Genomic DNA, 27,044 nt, shown 5'->3' with positions numbered 1-27,044 from the left:
ACCGATAATAAATCAGTTTACACCTACAGTCTATAGGTCATTTTGTGTCTTAGCTTTTGAGATGGGATGCTCTTCTCTGTTGCAGCCCCACTTAGTGGTTTAGGTTGGCAAGACACAAATAGGCTATTTTAAGACACAAACAGGTAGGCTATTTGTGGCTTGTGGTTTAGGTTGGTAAGACATAAATACATGCCTTACCATCGTGTCTTACCATTGTTATCTTCAGTGTACACTACATTCTTGTTCATAACTGGTTTTAGAGCAGGAAAGTACCCTGAGGTGAAACCTTGGCTCATGACCAGGGACTTTTCCCCATGCTCTTGCTTTCAGTTGCTGCCTCATGTCAACAGAGTGGTTATAGTCATATGGTCAACTTCAAGTCACATGCACCTTGCTCCTGGGTCTGTTTAGCCTGGTAAACAGTGACAACATTATCACATTACCAGAATGTTTTTTTTTTTTTTTTTAACAGTTATCAGTCCTGTGCCACATAATGCGAGTTATCTGACGATCTCTCTCTTTCACTCTCTCTCTCTCTGGCACACACACACACACACACACACACACACAAAGTTGTGTTTTTACAGTCCATTGCAAAAAGTATTTCAGGTCTCAGCAGGTCTTTAAAAAGGAAAGTCAGCGACTCTTCTACTTCTGTTTTCAATTCTTGTTTATGTGGAAATACTGTAGCTGTTGGTCACAGTGGTTCCAGGCACAGACAGTACAGCATGTGACTGCTTTGTGTGAACTAAAGAGCAGATTTTTTTTTAAAGAAAATGCTGATATCAGTTAGTGTATAATCATGTTTATGCTACTGCCAATTTCCCTGTAAAACAAATTATATATGTATACTATACATGTATACATACATATATACACATATACATATATATATATATAATTTGCATGCTGTGTTCTCTATACTCTAATTGATTGCACAGTGAAAGAAAAACCTGCAGTGAAAACAAAATAGGGAAGTGGGTGTTTGAGGTTGAGCTGGTCACTGAATCACCTGATAAGTCGCCATTTCAATAGTCAAATTTGTATCACAGATTCATATCCTATTAATGTATCTTAGGGTTGTTTTTTACATTCTCTGCCACATTAGCAATACAAATGTATATGACTACAACAAAATACCAGCAACTCCGTTTTGGCAGCAATAATACATTAGTTAAGTTTAAAAAAATTAAGTGTGAAATGGAATGGATCTATCTCTTTCTGTAACAATGATTTGAAAAAGAAATTTTACTGGAATTGTAATAGTTTTTCAAATAATCAATCATGCTGCTATTAGCAGTTAGAAACTGATCTCAACCTCAACACTTTGTAAGATCCCATCATCCCAGACATGTCTACATTTAATTAATAGGTATCCACACATTTTCACACCATAGCTTTGATATAGATTTGCAGATAGATTATCACTGTAGGGTTATAGACTGTGATGGGTTTCTGAATGCTGATAGCTGACATTTTCTGTCAAAATTAAACATCTTTAAGTCATGTTTTAAGATGTATTTAAAATACTCTACTTTGAACAATAATTTGTGTCTTATATGGTTTTCCCCCACAAAAAAGTTAAATTATCTTGTTAAAATCCTTAAAATGCCATATACAGTACTCCTTCTCCATCATTAAAAATTCCAGTCTATGAATATAAACACATTTATAAAATATATTTCACCTCAAATGTTTTTCTGCTAGACACAAGATGTCTCCTACTCACTGTAAAGTCCATTCTGCACAGTGAAGCGCAAACATCCAACTGAAGGGACAAGAAAAACATATTTTTGAGTGGAGGGGGGGGGGTCTTTAATCTGGATCATTTTCTTGCCAAAACAACAACAACAACAACAACAACAAAAAACAGTATTGAGTGTTTCCCCAGAATCTCCTTCCTGTCAGGGTGGGAAAGTCTCTGAAACAACATTTAGACTATGGAACACTACTCTCTGTTGATACCCATGATGATAATAATAAAACCATATTCAAGTATACTTCTGTGGAATCTGATCAAATATCACATTAGAATTTCTGCAGGTTGAAGGCATCCCATTACACAGTGTAGTATTGTTCGATTCTACAATAAAGATGTGATGTAATCAATCACAATGTATCATATTAAGAGGTGGACGACAGACTGGACCACATCTGATCTTTAAATGGTCGACATCGGCCCCAAATATCTGTCCAATCCTAAACCTGAATACATCAACTTGTTGTGTTGAACATGAACTTATCTCTCTCTCTCTCTCTCTCTCTGGGTGATCCAGCTCTGGGAGACTGTGTTATATTATTTGCTCTTGATTCATCTGGTGTGCTCGTGGAAGACTTCCTCCTGTCTGCTGAGTTACGAGCTACGTTTTCTGGGCTCTCTCTTCCACATAGAGCTGCATCTGTTCAAGGAAGCAAACCGAGATGTGATCAGCAACACAAAATATGGGAATAGAACAATCATTAATTAATGATCTGTGTGTGTAAATTGGGTCGTTGCAGCAACAAATAGTAATAAGATAATGCTGGAGAGAAATAAAATGGACGATGGGAATGAATAATCGCCCCAGTCCTATTTTATGGTCTCCCTGCCTTTTTTGTGACAAGCATACAGTACATCTGTGATGTGCTATTCTGTGTAATTTTGTATTTAGTGTCTTGTGTGTTTTCTTTTGGATAACTTCTGGGGCGGCTGTAGCTCAGGATGAAAGAGGTCGGGGGTTCGATTACTGGCTCCTCCAGTCTGCATGTCAAAGTGTCCTTGGGCAAGATACTGAACCCCAAATTGCTCCCGATGGTGTGCCAGCACCCTGCGTGGTAGCCTGCCGCCATCAGTGTATGAATGGGTGAATGTACCTACTGATTGTAAAGCGCTTTGGATAAAAGCGCTATATAAATGCAGGCCATTTAACTTTGTATGCTGTTTTTACTCTGTACTGCTTGTTATTGTGCCGTTTCTTTGCTTTGACCTCCCGCGGTGCATCAAATGGTGAGATTTATGTTTTAACTGTACATTGTCGCTTTTAAATAAAATGAATGAATGAATGAATAAATGAACAAATGAATGAACAAATAAACATTAACGTGAGAGGAGACTGTGCAGCTAAAAATAGTAGTACTAACAACATCAGATACTGTATATTGAGTTCATGATATTTCATGGAGCCTGTCTCATCAACATTATATATTATTATATATATTGAGTTCATGATATTTCATGGAGCCTGGTCTCATCAACATCGTGCTCTTCTGCTTACTTTCACTATGTCAGATGTCATGGTCTTCAGCGGGATGAGTCTAGGCTCCGGCATGTGGACCTCTTGCTCGTCAGCCACGATCCACGGGAAGTCCTGCAGAGGGAAACGCACGGATGCAACACTAAAACACATACATCGGTGTTCACATGATCAGAGCTGAGTATAATACAGATTACAATGTTAATCTGTAGTCCTATAGTTTCAAAACTTCACCTTGATGACTTGAACCTTCTCCATGTTGCGTGTAGCAGCCTCTCTAGTATGTACTAATACTGTAAATGAACACCCTATGAGAGGAAAAACAAGTTACTACAGAATCGATGCTTAGTATGTTCTGGACAATACGTTATACATCCCTCAGCTGATGGGGTGACATTACCTGGTGGGTTGCTGCTCAAAACAGCATCACACACACTTATCTTCAGGATGAAAGCCCTCAGCAGCTGCTCTACATGTGACAGTAATGCATCAGAGCTGCAACACAAAAACCCACAACGCATCCTGAAACTGTGTTTCGTAACAAGTGTCACGGATACATCACAGAATATGTGAGTGTGTATAATAATAACTGATAAAGAAGAGGGGGGAAACCTGATGGACAGCAGTGGAGGCTGGGAAATTTCAAAGACAAATCTCTCAACTGGATGATGCTCTTTGTCCATGATGACCACCACCACCTTCTCAGCATCGTTCTGAGGGGGACGGGACACAGATTACTTCAGAAATGTCTAGAAATAGGCGCAAGTAGACAGCCTTTTTTATTATCAACCCATCAGCTCTCACCTTCTCAATGAGCGGCTTTACACAGTGAAGTGTATCTTGGATATACTGATTCAGCTCTGGGTGACATGACATCTAGGAAATAAATACACCAAAGACAATCATTGTTAAGCAAAATAAACCTCGGTGGCTGTAAGATTATAAAGTACAGAAGGGCTGTGCGTCTGTACCTGTACAGGTACGTTGTATTTCTTTCTCTTCTGAAATATTCCAGGAGGATAAACCTCACGGACATACAGGATGAGATGAATTGCAACCTCCAGGAACTCACACAGAATGTCAGCAACCACTGGAAAAGAGTAAACAATGGAACTGTTAACAGGGCCAGGGACTGACAACCACCGCACTTCGTGCCATTCGTTAGTCAACTTACCTTGACCAAAATTAAGGTCTTGCCTCGTTAAAGTCGTCATTTTCTGCTGTTCCAAAGGCTAACATTAACGTTACCAGTTTAAAATGAAAAGCCAGTTGTTTCCAATCTAACGTTATTGAACTAGTCGTTTAGCTATTAGGTCTGCTTTTCAGTTGTTTGAAATCCCTCCACCGTCTCGGTCTCGCTCGACATTGTCGACTCGTTTAGAAAAAGGGAATAAACATTGCACCAGAGCGTTTTTACAATGTACTGCAGATATTGGCAGGATTTTAGCTATATTCACTTGCTAAAGACACTACTTGATAAAAGGCTAAACGTGATGTTTTTTTTTCGTTACAGGGCGCATCGCATTGACGTAACTCCCGTTGTTTACCTTGACGCCGTCGATCAATGATGACGTTGCATTGCCAAAGCTTTGGAATTTTGCCCTGGCTGGCTGGCTTGACCATAGACATATCTATGGGCTTGACACTGCAGGCTCAGAGAAGTGAGGTGGAGGGAAAAGAAGAAAAAGGAACAGTAACAAAGACTTTGCATTGTGCAGAATAATAACAGCTGATATTTCTCACCATCCATGTTCTAGCAATGAGTTGACACTTCAAAGGTAAAAAAAAAAAAAAGGTAGGCCAGTGTTTCTTCTTCTTTTGCATACTATAGCCTAATACACCATTACATACTGACACAACTGCACTCTAAGCAGTTGATAAAGATTTAGAAAATACCAACCTGATCATAATATGGTAGATTTAACTAGAATTCAGACACTTGCAGAGCAATCCTTTACCTCTTTCTTGCAACAGTTTCTACACTTTGTACCCCCAATGCTGCCTCAGTGAAGTGGTCTCTCTCAATCCCATCTAATCTTTGGTTCACAGAGCTTGTCTTGGAGTTGCATGGCTCTAAATGGAGCTCTCCTGAGATGAGAACTTCAGAAGAGAATGAAACGTGCAATGTGTACTATTATGTAGGTTTTGCCAGTAGCCTGTCTTCACAATACTTTTTTTTTTTTTAATGAAATAGGATAAAGCCTTTTTCAGTTAGCATTTTGTCATAAGTGACAAATCTGCCAGGCTTATGCTCTTCCCATGATCTTGTCATGTCATGTCAGTCATTGCCTACTTTAAGTCATATATTAACTACCCTTGGCTGTAGGGAGGTTTATAGCAGTTGTAAACTTCCACAATGTGCTGAGCATATGAACCATAGATATGAACATAATGCTGAGTCTCATTAACTTCTCAAGTAAGTCAAAATACCCTGATCTGTCTTCGCAGGCTGTGAAATATTGCAAGCCATGCCTTTTTTGGAATTCGTAGCTGGAAGCATTTCAGGTACCATTACAATATTGTGTGTTTGTGAATTGTGGTAGAACATAGTGATTGATTAGATATTTGGATATGTCTAGACTAGAGCATTCATATTTCCTTGTTTGTTGCTGTAGGTGCAGTGGGATTGGCTGTTGGACATCCAATAGACACCGTGAAGGTTGCATGACACAATGAAACCCATAATTTATACTAAGGCATAAAATGAGCGTTTTCTTATATCTCATATATATTTCATCTGTAGGTGCGCCTGCAGGCCCAGTCTATATACAAAGGGATATTTCACTGTGTGTCAAAAACATACTCTCACGAAGGGGTAGGTTTCAGTGGATTAATGCCAACCACAGCATGACATCATCATCAGCCCCACTAAGAACACACTACAATTTCTATTAATTTGTCCGTCTGTGATATCTCTGTTGTATCAGGTACATGGATTCTTCAAGGGCATGGCGTTTCCTGTCCTGACGACAGGCATCACCAACTCTGTTGTCTTTGGTTCCTACAGCAATGCTTTAGATTACCTCACTCAGTCTCAGCGAAGTGAACGCAGCCAAGGCAAACCGGCGTCTGCTCTACACGTCTTCACCGCTGGCTGCTTCTCAGGCCTGGTACAGGTAAGAACATCTGTCATATAGTGGTTGGTCTCACCCCAAACATTTTGCATGGGTGACCCCAGTTAACCCTGTGAGAGATCACAGAGGAATAAAATAACCGCCAGCATTGTCAGTAACTTTAAGATCATTAGTGATTTCAAGAAGGGAAGTGCCAATGCTGCAGAGGGCTGTAAAACCGGAATGAGTCCTCCAAAAAATGCTGTTATTATTCATAAAAGCAATCAGCTGAGAGGAACTACTTTCTCTAAAACCGTGGATAAGAAATAGGTCTAGAATTGCTAAGGACAAGAGGATCTAAAGTAGGGTTAATTTTAAAAGAGGCTGGACTGCTGCATGTTGTATAGTAGGGAACAATTTAGAAAATATCTGGTCCAGCTGAAGCAAGGACTTCTTTTAGAAACACATATGAGAAACACTGGTGTTCAGGGAAGACAGAGGACACGAGCAGCTGGGGAAATCTGGAGCCTGATATCCTATATAGACTCTACAGGACTCTGGTATTGGAGTTCTTAAGAATAAGAAAAATAAACCAGTCTTTGATATTTAGCCATAACGTTTGTGTTGGTGCCATGCTGCTTTTATTTTATTTTATTTATTTATTTTTATTTTGTGACATTTTTTATGAATTCCAAAGAAGACTAACCAGACCAGACTAACCAGGTTTTTCCATTCTCGCAATGTTACAGGTTGTTATAATGAACTGTGGATTTTAAAAATGTGATCAACCCTTGTGGTCATTCCGTTTCTGATCTTTTATGAATTTGATCATACACAGGGCGTGTGCAAAGACACACTCGCAAAAGGCTAAATGACATGAATTGGAGTATTGCTCTTTGAAAGGCCATTCACATCAGCCTTTGCTTCCAGGTGTTTGTCACTGCACCCATTGACCTGGTGAAGGTGCGTCTGCAGGGTCAGACCAACACTGCGCGATACCGCGGACCCATCCACTGTGTCTCCATCATCCTCAGGCAGGAGGGCCCCAGGGGGCTGTTTAGAGGAGGGCTGGCCCTCGCCCTGAGAGACGTACCCTGCTATGGACTCTACTTTCTGCCTTATGAGCTCACTTGTAAGGCTCTGACTGAGAGTGGCAAACAGCCAGGTGTGTATAATGAGCACGTCTGTTCATTTAATGTGTTAATACATGTACTATACTGTATTTTCTATTTCACACCGTTTTGCAACACTACTGTACATGGCACTTTTCAATAGGGTTCAAATGATATGGGTTTTTGAAGACTGACACTGCTTGGTGTGAAGCTGCCAACAGCCAATATTTGCGTCAGCATCTAATATGTTTCAATCTGACCAATATCATGCCAAAAAAATTACATAGTAAGGCAACTTCCTAAGACACAACAGTATAGAAATTCACATGAAAATAGTATTTTTAGAAGGTATTTTATTTAAAAGTGTATTGCTCCAATTTCTCACAGTTGTGGTACGGCTGCCGGAACACACTTGCTCCCATGTAATAGATGGGCAACACAAATGGACACATCTGGTCTATTTTTGACAGATCCACTTGTGTGACAAGATTATTATTATTTTTTAACATCCATTGATGTCAGTATTAAAGCACTAAGCAACTTGGTGGCCCAAGATGGCAGCGAGGTAGCCGTCTGTGATGCTTCATACCAAAGGTGCAAGAGAGGCAAAAAAAAATAATAATAATAAATCAAATGTTGGTGAGCCCTGCATTCTCTGGACAGAGCGCTCCTCACTGACACTGACAGTTTATATACCACTCTTAAGGCTTTCATTTGCATCTTCTTGTGTGCAAACAAGTAGCAAGACCCATGTGCGTTCTGGTAGCTCACCTGGTAGCACACGCATACCACGAAGGCTCGGCCCTTCGCGCGGCCGAATCCGACCTGCGGTCCTTTGCCGCATGTCATCCCCTCTCTCTCTCCCCACCTTTCCTGTCTGCCTACTGTCCTATATCAAAATAAATAAAGGCGAAATGCCCCCCCCCCAAAAAAAAAAAAAAAGAGTACAGTAGAGGATGAGTCTTTGGTGTCTCAGTAAGTGGCTGATATGGGTGTATTTTCACACAACAGTCCTGCCTAATGCAGCTTTCACTAAATTATGAAGTCAATGAATTGCAGTCAATTTCCTTAGTCAATATTATTTTCTTTTCCACAGGCACATTTGCTATACTGATGGCAGGCGGCATGGCGGGCGTAGTGACCTGGGCCTTCGCCACGCCCATGGATGTGGTGAAAGCTCGGCTGCAGATGTCGGGGGCCGGGGGCCGGGAGTACAGGGGGCTCCTCCACTGCATGACAGTGAGTGTGAGAGAGGAGGGCCTGAGGTTCTTCTTTAAAGGCCTCCTCCTCAACAGCCTGAGGGCCTTCCCCGTCAACGCCGTCACCTTCCTCAGCTACGAGAGTCTGATGAGGACTTTCTCTCCATCGCCAGCACCATGACATCAAGCTTTCTGTCCATCGCCAGCACCATGACCTCAAGCTTTCTGTCCATCGCCAGCACCATGACTTCAAGCTTTCTGTCCATCGCCAGCACCATGACTTCAAGCTGTGACGTTTTTTTAATCAACTTCCCGGGTTTTTTCTCCCCAATCGTACTTGGCCAATCCCCCCTGCTGTCCCAGTCGTTGCTCCACCCCCTCTGCCGATCTGGGGAGCGCCGTAGACTAGCACATATTTCTTCCGATACATGTGTGGCGAGGAGTTTCACCGGCAGGACGTAGCGTGTGGGAGTATCATGCTATTCACCCCAGTTCCCCTCCCCCCGAACAGGCGCCCCGACCAACCAGAGGAGGCACTAGTGCAGCGACCAGGACACACCCTTAATCCGGCTTTCATTTCGGCGTCCTTGTTAACGGGGCTAGACCAATCACACTGGCCGCAGCGCGCCGCGCCTCGCTGGAGCGACGCTGCACACATGCTGCAGCAAGAGTTTCAACGTCTGGTCTATTTTCCATGCGAGCAGAATGTGAGTCATGGCAGGCATGAAGTCAATACAAGTGCACGGGGCAAAACAGAGTGCTTCTGGTGTGAATAGAGCCTTTTCATGGGGGGCATTTTGTGTCGAAAAGGCAGAATAAACACAGGTGCAAGCAAAACACTAATAAGGGTTTCCAAATTCCAAACATGGAAGTTGGAAACCCTCATTAGTGTTTTGCTTGCACCTGTGTTTACCCTGCCTTTTCGACACAAAATGGCCCCCGTGAGAAGGGTCTATGATGGCAAGGCTCCTGGCCTCCTGCTCTACGCTGCTCGATGCTTCCGTGACACGCCGCTTCTGAGATGCTTTTGGTGTGAATCAAGCATTAGGGTGTTTTCACACTTGGTCCCTTTCAGCCCTCCAAGTGAACTCAGACCTTTTAGTCAGCATTTTTTGTGCATATGTGAACACTCCAAAAGAACTCAGACCCCTCTGAAGTGAACCGAACTCAGACCTCCTTGGGAGGTGGTCTCACTCCGTGGTTCGCTTCACCTGTGCAGTGTGAACACAAAGCGCTCCAGGTTCACTTATCTCATTTTTGTCTCTTCGCTCATAGCTTCAGTGTATCGCCTGAGTTCTACCTCTTATGCATACAGTATGTGCATATTTGCAGTTTACTGATAGTTTAATGTTGAAGTAAGGCAAGTGTGTTGGTCACATACTTACGGTAGTTTACAGTACAATTTATATTACAATGTAGCAATAATAAAGTATATTACAAGTTACAAGGTTTTGAAAGATGTGTTGATTGAAATTCTTTATTGATCATTAAAATACAAGTGGCCTCATAGAAGCCCCAGATACAAAAATCATCAAAAAGATAAAAACACAATGAAGCCCAAAGGCTTATTTCCATTGTGGTCCTTTAGGTGTTTATTTTATCCAATACAATATACAAGACAAGTATAACAGCCATCTAGTTCCAAGTGAAAACTACTCATAATCCAAAGCAGTAAAGGTCTGCTATGCATAGTGTGAACAGAAAGGACTGAGGCCCCATCAGAGCTGAAGTGGACCAGAAAGAGAAGTGAGACCTCTTTCAAATTAACTGACAATTTGAGTGCAAAAAGTCCCTCCCTTTTCTGTTGGTCCACAAACTCAGTCCGGGTTTGGTTAGTTTAAAAAGGACTTTTATGTGAAAACACCCTTAGATCCTGAACAAAACTGCTAAATGTGGTTACTCTTTTAGCCTCAGCAAGTGGGACTCCGGTCAGAGTGAAGAGGACCAAGGGAACATTTCAAGGGTGTTTATTCAAAGATGGTAACAGGTGAAGCAGATCAGATGGTAGAATAGAACAGATGATTTTGTGTCTATAACGCAACAAATAATGACAAAGGGTTTAGTTAAAACAACTAAGGGAAACAGCAGCTTTAACTAAACAAAGGTAGCCTAATAAATCTAAGTCAAATCAGAATATTCTTTGCATCAATGCACAATGGACTGGGAAACGGCAGACACAAAGCAGCCTACTCTGCAGCAGTCCAGGGGACACTGAGTTGAAGCTGATTAGAGCCTCGTTAAGTGCAGGTGTGTGGTAATCAGTCCAGAAGTAAGGGCAGGTGTGCTTGGGTGAGGGAAAATGGCTGGAGGTGAGGAAGTGATGGGTTATGGGAGTTGGAGTCAAAAGAGTCACTTTTGTACAGATCCTATGTCTTATTTTTGTTTCTTTTTCTATTAAGCACATTGCATAATCTTGTTATGATACACACCCTTACAATCTCACTGGGCCTCATTTGGTCTCAGCTTTGTTAGCAAGAACCCCATAGCGAATGGTAAACAGAATGCATTGTCATAATTAAATAAATGTATTCTAGTCTAGTCTTGTTGTTTATTTATCTAGACCTTTATCACAACACAAGCATGTCTCAAAGGGCTATACATTGCATCATCATATAGAGTACATGTCATACGTTTTTATATGTAAAAAGCAAGGTTAATTTGACCAAACAAAACGTTTTTTTTTTTTTACTTTAACCCCATACAATTTAATAAACAAACAATATAAGGCAAATAAACAGCAGCTTACTGACTCACCACTGAAATGATTGACCAACGGGGGGCAGCAGAGACCAAGGGATGTACCTTTAATACATCCATGGACGTTACCACTTGGACCACTCGTATATTAGCTGAGGCTGTAAATCTCATGTAAATTCAACGCAAATTCATATTTAATATCCACAGAACACTCCTCCACTCATGTACATATTGTAGGCCTATTTGATTTGATTGCACTTGCAACGTTGTGATTGTCTAGTTATCTTTCCTACTTCTTTATCTCTGTATATTGACCTGACCGCTACACTGTAAATTCCTCATATTCTGACAGTTCCTAGAAAAATCAAAATACTTTACTCAAAATAAGTAATAGAATTACAATACTATGAAATAATTACAAATGGACTCGAGCTGTTTAATAAGTCGATGTTTTGTGCAAAATGTCATTTTCACATGGTTTTATTACGAAGGTTGTGACCGGAAGTGTAATGCTTTATTTTGGGGAAACTTGACACTGCATGATTCCTCATTGTTTGGATGTAGTGGAGAGGGGGGGGTAGCAACGTTTCAAAGTCAAGTGCACTGTGAGGTGGCGACCTAAATAGTTTGGGTTATGTTAGGCAAATGTTTGTTTTAGTAATAGTAGTTGTGGAATATGGCTAACGTTAGCGTCGCTGGGGCTTTAGCTTCCAGTCAGTCGCTGCTGCAAACAGCTGCTAACGTTAGCTTCATGTGTCACTTCCTCTGCTGCTGATAACGCTACGTACTGTACTGTGTTGACCGGGGACTTCGGTGTGTTTTTATTGTTTTTTTGTTTTTGTTTTACTTTCCAAGCTGCAAAGCAAAGCAACGCAGACAGGTGAGGACTTTTTACCTAGCTACTGTTAAGTTAACGTTACATATTTTAGTCTACTCTGCACGTAATCTCTCGAGACCGACTTTTGACTTTAGTTTTTGTTCCCAGATTGCTCGGCACGTCACGTTAACCCTGATGCTTTCATTTCTTGCTCGAAAATCACACACAGTTTCCGTTTCATGATGGTTTGCTTATCCGGAACACATCAATGAATGCTAAGGAACCGCGCTTGAATTCGGCATAATATACACCAAACACCAACACCCCTTTCAATAAAATGTAAACTTTTAGAATTGGGTCACTCACCTGTTATCCGACCATATGTTATTCTGCCAAATTAACTGACACAGTGGTAGAGCAGTATGAACATAATCGTTGAGATTTCATTGAATTAGAAGTGATGCTTGGTGGATTTAACATACTTGATTGATTTTCAAATCTAGTTTGCTGGGACTCTGGTCTGGTATTGTGTTGTGTGTGTGTAAGGTATCGGTAGGTGGCACTATGCTAGCCTGGGTAAACCCAGCCCCCACGTGACCTGCTCTCAGAGTACCAGAGGTCTGAGAGCAGGTCACGTGGGGGCTGGGTTTACCCAGGCTAGCACTATGCCGTATTGCACGACATTTGGCATTGAATTCTGTCAGGTCCCCCTAAAAGCACTCCCAGAGGTTGCTGTCGATCCGATGAATGGTTTGCGAGATAAACAACATTTTGTGTTGCCAGTAGGTGGCGCTATGCCAAATTGCAGAAATTCGGCACTGCAATCGTCAGGTCCACCAAGCTTTTTGAAGTCGATTGGTCTCGAGATAATCCGCTTTTTGTGTTTGCCAGTAGGTGGTGCTGTGCCGAATAGCACGAAATTCGGCACTGAACTCCGCCAGGTCCCCCTAAGTGCACTACTCGAGTTTGAAGGCAATCCCACAAAGGTTTTTTTTTAGATAAACCACTTTTTGTGTTTGCCAGTAGGTGGCGCCATGCCAAATTGTACAAAATTCGCCACTGCGCTCCAGAAGTTCCCCCTAATCGCATTCACCAAGTTTGAAGTCGATCGGACGAACGGTTCTCGGAATAAACAGCTTTTCATGTTTGCCAGTAGGTGGCACTATGCCAAATAGCACCAAATTCGGCACTGAACTCCGTCAGGTTCCCCGAAGCACACTCCCCAAGATTGAAGTCGATCCGACGAGTGGTTCTCAAGATAAACAGCTTTTTGTGCGGCGCTATGCCAAATTGCACGAAATTCGGCAGTGCACTCCATCAGGTCCCCGTTTTGACACTTTCGTAACAAAACGTGATGCAAAACGTGACTGACAGACAGACACCGCTACCCGCCCACCCATCCACCTAGGTTAATAGGAGGCTGGCCAGCAAGACTAATAGGATGCCGAATTTACCACAAGTTACCGATTCGTCAAAGGTGCTAGGTCATGTTTTACCAGGTGTGCCTCTTTAGCAAGAAACACTCATAGCTTGTACTCTGTCAGGTTGTTGAGTGGAACTCCTTTGTTTTTGCTCCCATTCATGAGTTGAAACAAAAGAGCACGTCTCCTTTGCCAAGATAATCCACCCACCTGACAGGTGTGGCGTATCAAGATGTTCTGCTGTACAGCGGAACATTATGGGGCTAATCAATATGCTGATGAAACAGCAGAATTATTGCACAGGTGTGCCCTGTGCAGGTTTATCACACAACACAATGTCACAAGTTATGTTGGACATTGTGTTGTGTGATAAATCACATTTTAGAGTGGCCTTTTATTGTGACCAGCCCAACGCACACATGTAATCACACACATGCACACAGCTGAGTTGAGTCTTGAGCTGTGTTTCAAAAAAGGAATCTTCCTCAATGCAAATTTTATTTGTCAAGCATGGGAGCAAAGACATAATCTTTTATTTAGAAACGGATGTAATGTTTTATTGTTCTGTCTTGTAAACCCATGGGGGTTGGGCCCCTAGAGTGCATGACACTTAAATCAATCAATCATAACTTTTCATTCTGAAAGGATTGTTTTTGATCCTTTTCACAAAATACTCACCTCACCGTAACAGAAGTTGATTTCTGTGCTCTCCAGCTGCTGCTGCAGAGGACAGGGAGCACCAGTGCTTCAGACAGGCCACTCCCAGCAGTCACCTGGTGCTGGACTGAGAGATTGACTGACTGACCGCAAGATGGACTGATCATCAAACCCCCGTCCGCCCCTCACTTACTGAGTTTGCTCCTGTCGGGCCCCTCGGGAAGCAGACGTGATGGCAGTCCCTGGGGCCACCAGGCACCCACTGTGGGGCCTCTTGTCACCGTTCCATAACCGGCAGGAGCGGGTGGTGCTGGCCCGCAGCGAGAGCCTGCCGGGGGAACACGTGCTGAAGATCACGGTTACTGAGACCACGTCGATCGAGACGGACTCGGGCGTGTGGAACTCCCGCTCCCTGGCCTACCTGGGCCTCTGGTACTTCTTCAGCTTCTGCACCCTGTTCCTCAACAAGTACATCCTGTCACTGCTGGAGGGGGAGCCCAGCATGCTGGGTAAGCAGGAGGAATAACCTCTACTACTACTACTACTACTACTACTACTAGCAGAGACTGCCAATATCAGAGCGAGACACCATCTTCCATTCACTTCCTGTATCTGTGCCACGGAGGTCTCGCCACTCCCACTTAGGAGACTTGTGGCAGGTCCTGAATCTATTGGAGTCAATGGGAGGAGTGAACGTGATCACAGATTATGACAGATTCCTTTGCCCCCATAGTCATCAAAGTCAATATTGGGCCCATTTTCCACAAACTATATTCTGAACATTCTGACACTAAAATGGCATTTTTCACACGGACAGATCAGGAGAAGATTAACTTTGTTCAAGATCTGTCTCTGTCTCCAAAGGGATTCCAAAGGGTTGAATCGAGCGACAGAGAGAAAAATAAATATCTCGGTGTGAACACAGCTTTAGACTCAGGGAGCGATTAGTAACTGTGCTTCTGGCGCGAGTAAAGCCCAATGTCCACCAGATGCGGTGCGGCTCCGGTACAACTGCTGCAACAGTCTCTCGTCCATGTTAATATACTGTAGATGAGCAATAATACATACAGTACTGAAAAAATACTGTTTTTGCCGGATGTCTGAAGATGACATGGGTGTGGGTCTATTCAGGTAGCTGCATGGAGCTGTACCGCAGTACAGTCAGTGTGATGAGTGAAAAAACATTAGTGTGTCTCTCCCTTCCATTCCCAGCAGCCTCAGCTTCTCAGGCAGGTTGTTCCAAAGTCAAAATGTCCTGATTGCAGAGAACCAGTCACCTCTTATCTCTTAATCTAGACTTTGGGCAGCCAATATAATGCTCTCCAGGCCTCGACATTAACGGATGCCTGGTTGCCCCGGCCAGCATTTAAGTTAACGTCGAGCCCTGCTCTCGTTTCTCTATATACACGTTTGAACAGACAATTATTGGAACCCCTTGGTTTTATGCCTCCGCCGGCGATAGCCGGGCCGGGGACATTATGGTTTCGGGTTGTCCTGTCCGTCCGTCCGTACATACATACATCCGTCCGATGTTCGTTAACGCAATATCTGAGGAACGCCTCGACAGAATTTCTTCAAATTTGCCTCAAATGTCCACTCGGACTCCAGGATGAACTGATTAGATTTTGGCGGTCAAAGTTCAACGTCACTGTGTGACCTCATGAAGGTCATTTTCAAGTTAACGCGATATCTGAGGAACGTAGTGATGACATTTCTTCAAATTTGGCTCAAACATCCACTTGGACTCAAGGATGAACTGATTAGATTTCGGTGGTCATAGGCCAAAGTTCAAGGTCACTGTGACCTCACGACCATCTGTTTCATGCTCGTTAACGCGATATCTCAGGAACGCCTTGGCTGAATTTCTTAAAATGGCGTTCAAACGTCCACTTGGACTGGATGAACTGATTGAATTTTGGTGGTCAAAGGTCAAAGTTCAAGGTCACAGTGACTGTATGTCCGACTGTTCCATCAAGCAAAGAGGCCGGGGGAAGGATCACTTTGCCCATTTTCAACCAGCTTTGTATCATTAATGTCGGTAGTATAATGCAAATGAACAACGTTTTCCACCCCCCATTTTGCCTGGACGAGACCTCCCCTTTATTTTGCTGGCAAATGGTTAATTTGCATATAGTTTGGACATGGTAACGATACAAAGCTGACTGAAAATCAGCAACATGATCCTTTAAAATCCTGCTGTACATCAGGATACACTTTATTTTCTTCTGTCTTTGAAAGTAAAAAGAAGCACGTGCATCCAAGCATTGCAAAACTAGGTAGAAGACTAAAGTGTAACTGAAAATAGGAAATGAGAGTCTGCCCACTAGATGCTGCTCCCTCCATTTATTGGCAAGCCTCAGATACGCTTCCGTCTGTACCTGTGTACCACAGGAAGGGTTGGGTCATGCTAATGCTGGCTATTTGCAAAACAGGTATGACTGGTTTTGTTGCCATCTATTCCCCAGGTGCTATCCAAATGCTCTCCACCACCCTCATCGGCTGTGTGAAGATGTTTGTGCCATGCTGCCTGTACCAACACAAGTCCAGGGCAGAGTATCCCCCCAACTTCTTCATGATTATGCTGTTTGTGGGTCTCATGAGGTGAGTCGTCTTCACTGCGACTGGGGAAATAATAATGCAAACGCATGTCCGCAAAGCTGGCCGGCTGAGACAAATCAAAGCAGTGATGGAGCCTGCAATACTGTAATGCTCCAAATAAAAAATTTCCAGCCTAGTTTCCCCACTAGTAAAAGTGTGAGTTTCTGAGCAGTATGTCAGGGTTTTGACCCATATGTGGCCAGTATCAGCTTCATGAACTCTCACAGTGCCACACATGCTAACAATCATCAATCATATTCACAGAGTCAATATTTAATCAACCTATTGTGGTACCGTCAAGTGGTGCTCCCAACTTGGATAGGACCTGAAAAGAAAAGAAAATTAATAGCGCCCAACACGCCCAACAAGGAATTGTTCACCCCCCCCTCAAAAAAGAAAATTCAGTCATATTCTGGTTTAGTTTGTTAGTCAGTAAAACAGTCCAGGAGTTTTCCAGCATGATTTTGTAGCAGCTTTCTCCAAAACAACTGTTGTTAGGGCGCAAAAGAACAGAAAATATCCATAAAATGACTCCATACAGCAAAAAAAAGGCATTATATAGCAGCATGAAATAGGTGCAACATTATAAAAAAAGATTGTGACATGCAATATATACACATGCAACACAGTGTGGTAACAGGAAAAAACAACAGATCCTCCAGGCAGATTGGCAAGGCAGCAGAGTGTTCGAGGCCGACTTGCTGAACTCGTATGAGGGGGTGTGGGCTCAAAAGCAAAAATGCTGTCTAAGGTACACAATGTCACCTTAAAAACCTGTGGTACTCCTCTGAGGTAAGGTTTACTTGTTCAACACAAAGAGGAATCTGGGCCAACAGTCACTGAAAGGGACAGACTGAGGCCTTTGTGAAGCTTGACTAGGGCTGTGTTCTTGAAAGCCCACGCTGACAATACTCTATTGAGTCTGTCGAACGTATATTTTATGCCGAGGTTCAGTATCTTTTAAATTTGGCCATTTTAATTTCAAATGTTCGAAACAAGACTTGAGCGACATTGAACCTTGTGGAATTGGACTCACATCTCCCCATTACGAGTCTGCAATCTAACTCCCTGCAACACTCTTTCGCCCACGTGACCAAAAGTGGTGAACAGAGCGACCAACGTTACTTGCAACCCTTACACTTACAGCTTCTGCTGTGTGAATGACTTCCCAGCCTCTGAAACAGTATTTTTATTTTTAGACCTTAGGGCACCAAACCTCTGTGTTGAAACCCAGTTTGCATCCTTGTGACATCACTGCAGGGAGTTCCATGAAATGGAACAGTGCCCCATGCTGGTTACAAAAACTATTCCAAGTGCAGCTAAATGCAGCTATGTGTGATACAAAAAAATATATATATCCCCCAAATCCCATTGCTATTTACCCCTTCCACATATTAATGCAATGTGGTCTCCAACCTGCACCATGCTCTTTAACAGCATCAGAAAAGTAGTCATTGCAGGTATGTATTTATTAAATTATTTAATAATTTGCAAAGATCACCAGCATTTTTTATGCATTTGGGCCCCTGGGGCATCCTCTGCACATGCCTGCATAGACACTCAACAATTGTGCCAAGATGACCTGATATTCCTGTTTGACATAGTTCATGGCACCCTACACTAAATACATAAAAAAAACACAAGTGCTTTTGAAGGCATTTATTCGTTTCTGACTCTGGGTAAACTACTAAACTACTGCATCTCTGAACTATAGATAACATTCACCAAGTGGCCTTAAAGTGCTAGAGAACAAATTACCATTGGTTGTTTGGTCTTTTTCATATGACCTTGTACTTTTTGACCAATAACCTTATTCTATTCTATCTCTATTAACAAAATCATGAATATTCAACACTATAAAACTCACTCCCATCCTGCAGATTGAGTTTTAGTCCTCACTTCTTAATGTCAAGCCTTTTAACTGGCAGCTTGTTAACACCATGTTGGGGGGTTACAATACGTAATGAATGACTAATGTGTATTAATGTGTATGACTAATGTGCAGCAGCAAACCATAGAACAAATGTATCCCTCCAAAACCAAACTTATCGTCATGTTATAACCATTTCTAAACGTATTAATCAATACTTGAGTTATTCTGACTTACTACATCAGATAAATATAATCAGACTCCATCACATTAGAGGTGGACTACAGCCAATGTTTACTCAAAGTAACGTCAATAAATCAATAAAAGTTCCTCCTGATCTTCAGGTTCACCACGGTGGTTCTGGGCCTGGTAAGCCTGAAGAATGTGGCGGTGTCCTTCGCTGAGACGGTGAAGAGCTCAGCGCCCATCTTCACTGTGATCATGTCCAGGCTGATTCTGGGGGAATACACGGGTAGGGGACACGTCTTACACATAAATGAACAAACCTATGTATCTCTGTATGCACCTGTTTCCACAGGTAGGGGACATGTCTTCCATTGATTGATTGATTGATTGATTTGTTGTTATTCATTGTGTCATGCACTTAACAGTGCCCAGCCCACATGGGCTTACAAGACACACAAGATATACAGTAGAACATACCGGTAAGCTAGTACCATAAAAATACAACTAAATCACAGTACAATAATACTCAGATCTACACTCTACTCTACACAGATCATTACTTTCTGAACAGAACATTCTGCCTTTGCTCCCAGGGCAGGGAAATAACATTTCCTACAAAGAAGGTCCCATTCTTGAAACACAACTCAAGTTTTTCATAACCCATTTTTCTTAAATCAACATAAATGGAGGACATTTTACTGAAAAGTATCTCTATTGTATCATCATAAGCTGTACAATAGAATAGAAAATTAATCTTGTTCTCAATTTCACACAAGTCACAAAGCAAACAGAGTCTGTCTTCTTCAGGGATAGCGTTAAATCTACCAGTCTCCACTGCCAAGGGCAGAGTTCCAGATCATAACTGTGCACACAGGGACCTGTTTCGTCTGTCCAAATCAAACTTTACATAAGGCTCTACACAGGAACTGTCTTTTATGAGACGGTAGGTTCTTAGCTTTGGTTTTATCCCATAAATCAACAGACCATTTATCTTTATTCAAAAGGAACATATTACTCATTAATGTTATTGGTTAAACCTGCTTTACTTCCTGCTTTACCACTTCAAAACGATTGATGTGAAAAGAGCCTATTGTTAGCCAAAATAGTATCAATCCACTGGGAACTCTCACTTGCTGTGCTGTGAAGCTACTAGTAGCGGTTAGCATGCTAATCGGCGACCAACTTATGTCACGTCAGGGTTCATATTGGCGCTGCGAATGCAAACAGGAAAAAATCCCTTGAAGGTTTGTCGTTCTCGGGGAGCTCGCCAGCAGGCACTTCCTCTCAGGGAGTCCCCACAACCATTTAGTCTGAAAACGCCTTATGTTAGCAGTATTGCAGCAGAAAGACATAAGAACTGTATAATGTACTTATTAATATACATTGCATACATATTTGTTTATTTATCGCAAGTCATATCATCATTGCAATATTGAACAATGTTATCGGACATGGCAGATTTTCCTCATATCATGCAGGCCTACGTCCATATGTTTATAGACTGTTTTCATGTTGCTAGGGAACAGTTTGAAGCCTTACTTATTTACCGTCAGCTATTGTACACTGCAACAGGAGTAAGCTAGGGGCAATTTAAAGTTAAAACCATCTATACAGTCTGGTTTTGGGTTTTCTCTGGAGCAGGGCTGTGGGTGAACCTGGCGCTGTTCCCCGTCATGGCAGGCCTGGCCCTCTGCACTGTCACTGAGATCAGCTTCAACATGCTGGGCTTCTCTGCTGCCCTCTCCACCAACATCATGGACTGGTACCGTACCGCAGCGCACACACGCACGCACGCACGCACATGCAGCAACTCAGCCAGGCCACACCTGCGCCATGCTTTACTCACTATGGTCCCATGTATCTCTCTTCTCAGTTTACAGAACGTCTTCTCCAAAAAACTACTCAGTGGCGACACATACAAATTCAGGTAAGAGAGTTTCAGCGAAATTGTGTCTTTCAGTCCAGCTGTTTGAACTAGCCATCATTTACAGTCCAATAACTGTCAACAATAAAATGTATGGCTGGTTATTTTCATTGTCGATTAATCTGTTGATTATTTTCTCAATTGATTAGTTGTTTGGTCTAGAAAATGGCAGAAAATGGTGAAAAATGTCAATCAGTGTTTCCCAAAGCCCAAGATGACATCCTGAAATCTCTTGATTTGTCCACAACCCAAAGATATTCAGTTTATTGTCAGAGAAGAAGCTGCAATCAGATTTTTTCCTTCAAAAAATACCCAAAAGATTAATTGATTATCAAAATAGTTAGAGATTAATTTAATAGTTGACAACTAATTGATTAATCTTTGCAGCTCTAGTAAAATCCACTGATGTTTCTCTCTCATTATCTAACACATTCCATTTAAAATCTGCAAATTGGTGTGTGTTTTTTTAGCCCTCCAGAACTGCAGTTCTACACCAGTGCAGCAGCAGTCATCATGCTTATACCTGCCTGGGTGTTCCTCTTGGTAGGTTGATGTGTATAACATGATTTTCTGACACAGTTGGATAAATGTGATTATGTTATACACCTATTTGTATGTTATATTGCCACACCTGTACTGTCAACCAAAATAGTAATTTATGCAAATGTTTGAATTGTAAAAGGCAAATGTGACACTGTTGTTATCACAAGTTCAGTTGCTATGTGTTTGAGGTACCGTAGTTGTATTTTTTAAAATATATATGTTACAATAGTAATGTCAACGTAATAGGAGAGGAAATGGCTTAAGAAAAAGGTTAGGGTTACCGTAAATTCCGGACTATAAGCCGCGGCTTTTTTCCTGTTTTTTGGGCTTTTTTGCCCCCTGCGGCTTATATAACGGTGCGTCTTATCTATGGATTTTTTCCAAAAAAAAAAAAAAATCTCTCTTTTTTAGCACTCTTTCTAACTATAAATCCACTTCTGTTTTAATTTCCTCTCTTGCCCTCTTTTAACAACATAACATAACATAACACAACACAGGTAAGCAGAAAGAAAAAGACGAAGCAATCACGCCATGAATGAGGAAATGACTCACCTGCTGGAGGCTGGAGATACACGCTTGGGCTAAACTTTTACTCCGTGAAACACTATCGATTAAGTCCGACATCGCTCAGAGGTTTTGAGCAGCTTGAAAACAAGTTTGAAAACGTGCAGAAGTCCATCCACTCACTCACTAAAGAAACTAAGGCAACCGTGAACAGAGTTTATAATGCGGAAAAGCGCATCCGCGCACTGGAGGACAAAAACAACACAGTGAGTCCGAAAATGGATAAAATGCAAAATCGAAACCCTGCACACGCAGGTTGATGACTTAATCAGCAGGAGTAAAAGAAATAACATTCGCCTGATCAATGTAAAAGAGGAGCTGAGATTGGTGACATGGACGCTTTCGTGGCAAAATCCTGTGTTACATCCTGGACCTGAAGGAAGGCGAGAAACCACCAGAGGTGGACAGGGCACACCGGGCGCCTCGGCCACGTCCAGACCCCGGCCTGCCACCGAGGGCCATCTTCATCTGCCTACTCCGCTGGCCCGACCGTCAACTCATCCTCCAGGCTGCGGGGAAGAAGCCCCTCACCTGGGAGGGTACGCGCTTTTTCGTCCGGCAGGACCTCTCCGCGTTGGTGCAACAGAAACGCGCAACATACAACAGCATCATCGAGTCAATGGATATTGCTTTGGCGTACTGTACCCAGCGAGACTCGTCATAACCAGACCGGACTATCTTTAGCACTCTTTCTAACTATAAATCCACTTCTGTTTTAATTTCCTCTCTTGCCCTCTTTTCACCACACCGCGGACACTGTGTGCCCAGCGGCGGAACAAGAGCTCAAAGTGAAACTGCCGAATATCTTTTGAGTTGGACTGGTCAATAGTACTGTGAGTGACTAAAATAAAAAACGGAATTCTCTCTTCTTTAGCACTCTTTCTAACTATAAATCCACTTCTGTTTTAATTTCCTCTCTTGCCCTCTTTTCACCACACCGCGGACACTGTGTGCACTGTAAAAAAAACAAAAAATACCACAATGTGTGATTTTGTCTGGGGATTAGTGACCTGACTTTTGTTTTGTTGAAATGTTAATAAATGGGAGCTTCCCCAAACAGCCATCTCTTTCCCGACAATCCCCTCTGTGCACGAAGCCTTACATATGGTAATTAAACATCAAAACACCCGCGGCTTATAGACCGGTGCGGCTTATAGAAGAAAAAAATAGTCACCTTTGAAGGTGCGGCTTATAGACCGGTGCGTCTTATAGTCCGGAATTTACGGTAGTTAAAAAGTTGCTAGATTGGAGGAAAATTCAATATGTTTCTCTGCAGAAAGTTAATTAATAAAATCCCAAATGTTCAATGTGTTGCCAGTAAAGGCCACGGTCCAGGTCGGAGCAGCGGTTTTGAAGATGTTGTGCGAAGCGTTTATGTTCCTTTGTATTCCCAGGACATTCCTGTGATCGGGAAGAGTGGGCGGAGCTTCATCTTCAGTCAGGACATGGTTCTGTTGCTGCTTTTCGATGGCGGGCTGTTCCACTTGCAGAGTATCACTGCCTACGCTCTCATGGGCCGAATCTCCCCCGTTACCTTCAGGTAGGAGACGGGGACAAAGTGTTTGGCTTTTGTCACGGCAGATAAAATGTATTCGGGATACCCGTTCATTCTAGCTTCCAGGCAGTAGTCTGATCCGTCATGAACATATTAGAGAAACAGAGACTCTGCCAGACCAAGACATCGATTGCTACCAACCATGTCATGCTAGCTTGTCAGGAAGGTACCGAAATAACGCTCCAAATTAGGCTAAACTTTGGCGAGGGGATAAACACATTTTCAAAGGGGTCCTCTTTTTCACAGCCTAATGTGCGTGTGTGTTCATTGTATGTTGTATGACTATGTTGTTATTTATTGATACTATTGCACAATATTATTTTATCATTGAAAAAATTGCTGGTACACGCAGTGGAAGTGGTCCCTGTGAAAGTTGGTACGGTACATAGTGCTACTTGGTCTGAAAAGTTTGGGAACCTCTGGTTTTAAGCTATGGAGTTCACCTGCTGGCTGATGATGGCTTCTGATGCCCGTACAGGGCCGTACAACCGCTCATCTCTGGCCAGTAAGCCAGACGTCCTAACCAGGTTTCTCATAATCAATAGTATGAGCTTAACCAGGTTGTTTTATCCGAGTTATGATGTTTACATGTGTTTACATGTTATATGTGTGTTAACTACGGTACTGGTGTAAGACAGAGAATGTACATGTAAACATAGCCAATGTAGCTGGCTGCTCATATCCACAAAGATCAAGTCAAGCTTCTTTCCAAGTGAGTGAGTGATACAGTATTATGATGTTTTTCATTTTATTGTCCCTCAAATGCACTATGGTAATGTTACATTAGCCTGGGTAAACCCAGCCTCCACGTGACCTGCTCTCAGACCTGCTCTCAGGTCACGTGGAGGCTGGGTTTACCCAGGCTAATGTTACATAGGGCTGTTTTTTTCCCCATGGGAATCAACATGAATTAAATATTAAACACCCCCCCCCCTCCCCCCCCAAACTCTTCCCCAGTGTTGCCAGCACCGTCAAGCACGCCCTGTCGGTGTGGCTGAGCATCATCGTGTTCAGTAACCACGTGTCGGTGCTGAGCGCCGTGGGCACCGCACTCGTGTTCGTGGGCGTCTTCCTCTACAACAAGGCCAGGCAGGCCCAGAGGAAAGCCTTGCAGTCCATGGCTGCAGAGCAGGACCGCAGACCACTGCTTCAGGATCAAGACTTCCAAGCCTCTCCCCAGCCCCAACACTGACCACAGACCACTGACCACTGCTTCAGGACAACAGACCACTGCTTCAGGACAACAGACCACTGATTCAGGACAACAGACCACTGCTTCAGGACAACAGACCACTGCTTCAGGACCAAGACTTCCAGGCCTCTTCCAAGCCCCGCCACTGAAACACTGGCTGAACTGACACAGGATCAAGGTGTAAAGAGAGGGGGGTTGGCGTTAATCTCTGGCTTCTCCACTGACTTACAAACCTTGGTTTCTCCCAGGTTCCATTTGATGTTTCTATAGGCGATGAAACCCAAGCCCAAAACTGGCCTTTGTCGATTGGCTCGGTAAAGGGTCAATCATCTGTCTGTTTGACCAATCCTGTGGATCACTACCTATTGTCGTCCCTTGAGACATTTGATCATTGTTTTTTTTAATTCCATTCCCTTGTTGTCATACATTCATTAAGAGGAAACTCAGGGTTTCATTCAGGTTTTTGAAGAAGTGACTTCACCAAGGTTCTTCTCATATCAGCATTTGAGACTATCATCTGTGGTCACAACAGCAAGCGAATGTATGTGATGTAAAGCATTCAGATGATAGTTTTTTGTGACGGTGTTATTTTACACCTCGTACAATGAGAGTAGATTTATTTTGACTGCGTTTGAATAGTCAATGTATATATGCCTGTTTTGAACCTTGCCCAACCAAAGCTGACTGACATTTTGACACTCACATTTTTAAAGCAATGTGTCAAATATTTGAATGCCACATATTGTTACTGCATTCTGAGAATGCACATGCCCTACCACAAATGTGTCTTTGATGCATTTAGCGGTTAATCCACCTTCAGTTTGTGTATTTTTGTAATCGTTATTTTTGTGCACAGAACGGTTCACAACTTACACTACTGTTTGTAACACCCCCACAATGCCTAAACAGGCACTTCATAACTGATGGCACAATCATTAGTGCAGGTTCAGTCTGTCACTTTATTTGACGTTTTCTTGTATGATTGTTCATTTGCGACAACTGTGCAACAGTAATTTTCATGAGCGATTTAGCGGCAGTTGCTCTTCTGAACAACAAAGAACATGCGTGTGTTCATGTATGTGTTATGAACTGGAGATTTACCAATGTTTTCACTATTTTTTTAAAGCGTATTGCAGATTCTGCAGTGAATGTGAACCATAGGGTTGCAAAATTCCCAGAATGAGTTGGAAACTTTCCCTGGGAAATGAACCATCATAAACTGGAAATGTTGTGGGTAATTTATACTAACAAAATATAAACATATTAGAGCTGTACCGAATGTAATTTTTTCACATTCGAGGCTTCTGTTGATGTTTTTGAATGAAGCTTCAAATGCTGTGCCGTGATAAAAAATAAGTATTGGTTTAATTTATGGTGTAATCATTTATCATGCTGCTGAAATATAGCCATATGTGCAGCTGGACGTCCCCTTTTTAGTCTTTCTCGAGCACCTGGCTACAGTGCAGAATTGAGCTACAAACGGTCTAAATTATGTATTTTCAAGTCAAGTTGGCATCTTAGGGCTTGTGGAGACTTGGATTACACCAGGTGAGCAGTATGGAAGCTATTGCTTTGGAATAATCTGATCCTGTCCGTGGTAAAAAAAAAACAAGCTTGTTTAGTGCAGTACTACTGGCATGTGGGAAAAAACAGCTGCCAACTGAAGCGATCTTTGTCAATACTGCATCAATTGCAAAGATTTCTGTTCACATCACTTAGTTATACATAAAAAAAAACAATATGAAAATAGGGTCCACATTGAAAAATACAGGAATTCTCATTTCATTCCCATGGGAGGTTTCCAACGTTGAATATTGGGAACACGCAAAGAACACGGAAATGTTCCTTCCGCCCCTTTGCAATGTCTTACTGCCATGGCATTCATCAGTGACACAGTGACTGTGGTGCTGCATGATGGTGCCAGAGTCTAATTATGTCTGTTTGCCTTTTGACTCTAATGTTGAATTTGTTTCTTGAGTACATTCCTCCTGTCTTTGCATCCAGTCATGATTCATCTGAGGCTGTTCTGTGCATTTGATAATGCTCTACTCATGGCACTTTACCATTAGGTTTTGTGCCTCCTGAAGCTTTTGTTTAGACTATTATTTTGATGTCATCGGTTTTGAATTTCACCACAAAGGGCACATACAAAGAGCAGAAAAAAAAGCAGTTGCTTCTTCCTATTAGAATTCATCCTGGATGACCATCCCCTCTCATCATTTGAGAATGTATCTGTGGTGCTTCAAGGCTTAATCACTTTTTTTAAGAAAAACAAACCTGTGGGCTTTAACATTGGTGCAGTGTTTATATACCTGTTAATTTGATATAAATTTCCCATCTTAATAAGCAGAATGCTGATTATTGAGGCAGATTAATTACAAAATGTGAAGGGCATTATTCGGGCTATTCGCATCATGCATATG

At 42.4% G+C, this 27,044-nt stretch overlaps 3 protein-coding genes across 3 annotated transcripts; 2 read left to right on the top strand and 1 right to left on the bottom strand.

Moving 5' to 3' along the window:
- Positions 1-678: 678 nt before the first annotated feature.
- mad2l2 (mitotic arrest deficient 2 like 2) lies at positions 679-4,729 on the bottom strand. Its single transcript, XM_083642409.1, has 9 exons — positions 4,408-4,729; positions 4,205-4,323; positions 4,038-4,109; positions 3,846-3,946; positions 3,634-3,728; positions 3,468-3,541; positions 3,255-3,347; positions 1,688-2,399; positions 679-748 (listed from the first exon to the last, which is right to left on the bottom strand). The coding sequence occupies exons 1-8, from the start codon at positions 4,445-4,447 to the stop codon at positions 2,361-2,363; spliced, it is 633 nt and encodes a 210-aa protein (XP_083498535.1). The 5' UTR covers positions 4,448-4,729; the 3' UTR covers positions 679-748; positions 1,688-2,360.
- A 176-nt stretch (positions 4,730-4,905) lies between these two features.
- Positions 4,906-8,778, top strand: slc25a45 (solute carrier family 25 member 45; the record flags this gene model as incomplete). The annotated part of the gene is made up of 7 exons (XM_083641198.1): positions 4,906-5,011; positions 5,682-5,738; positions 5,849-5,892; positions 5,977-6,048; positions 6,161-6,349; positions 7,217-7,451; positions 8,495-8,778. The coding sequence occupies exons 2-7, from the start codon at positions 5,702-5,704 to the stop codon at positions 8,776-8,778; spliced, it is 861 nt and encodes a 286-aa protein (XP_083497324.1). The 5' UTR covers positions 4,906-5,011; positions 5,682-5,701.
- Positions 8,779-11,947: 3,169 nt separating this feature from the next.
- LOC310781174 (solute carrier family 35 member E2A) lies at positions 11,948-26,884 on the top strand. Its single transcript, XM_083641727.1, has 9 exons — positions 11,948-12,174; positions 14,247-14,698; positions 16,655-16,790; positions 19,002-19,129; positions 20,485-20,605; positions 20,717-20,770; positions 21,238-21,310; positions 23,269-23,414; positions 24,387-26,884. The coding sequence occupies exons 2-9, from the start codon at positions 14,422-14,424 to the stop codon at positions 24,619-24,621; spliced, it is 1,170 nt and encodes a 389-aa protein (XP_083497853.1). The 5' UTR covers positions 11,948-12,174; positions 14,247-14,421; the 3' UTR covers positions 24,622-26,884.
- Positions 26,885-27,044: the final 160 nt, after the last annotated feature.

Source organism: Poromitra crassiceps, assembly GCF_964638095.1.
Source record: "Poromitra crassiceps genome assembly, chromosome: 8".
NCBI classification, from domain to species: Eukaryota; Metazoa; Chordata; class Actinopteri; order Beryciformes; family Melamphaidae; genus Poromitra; species Poromitra crassiceps.
The sequence above is the reverse complement of the archived record's forward strand: the minus strand, read 5'-3'. Positions and strand labels throughout refer to the sequence as shown.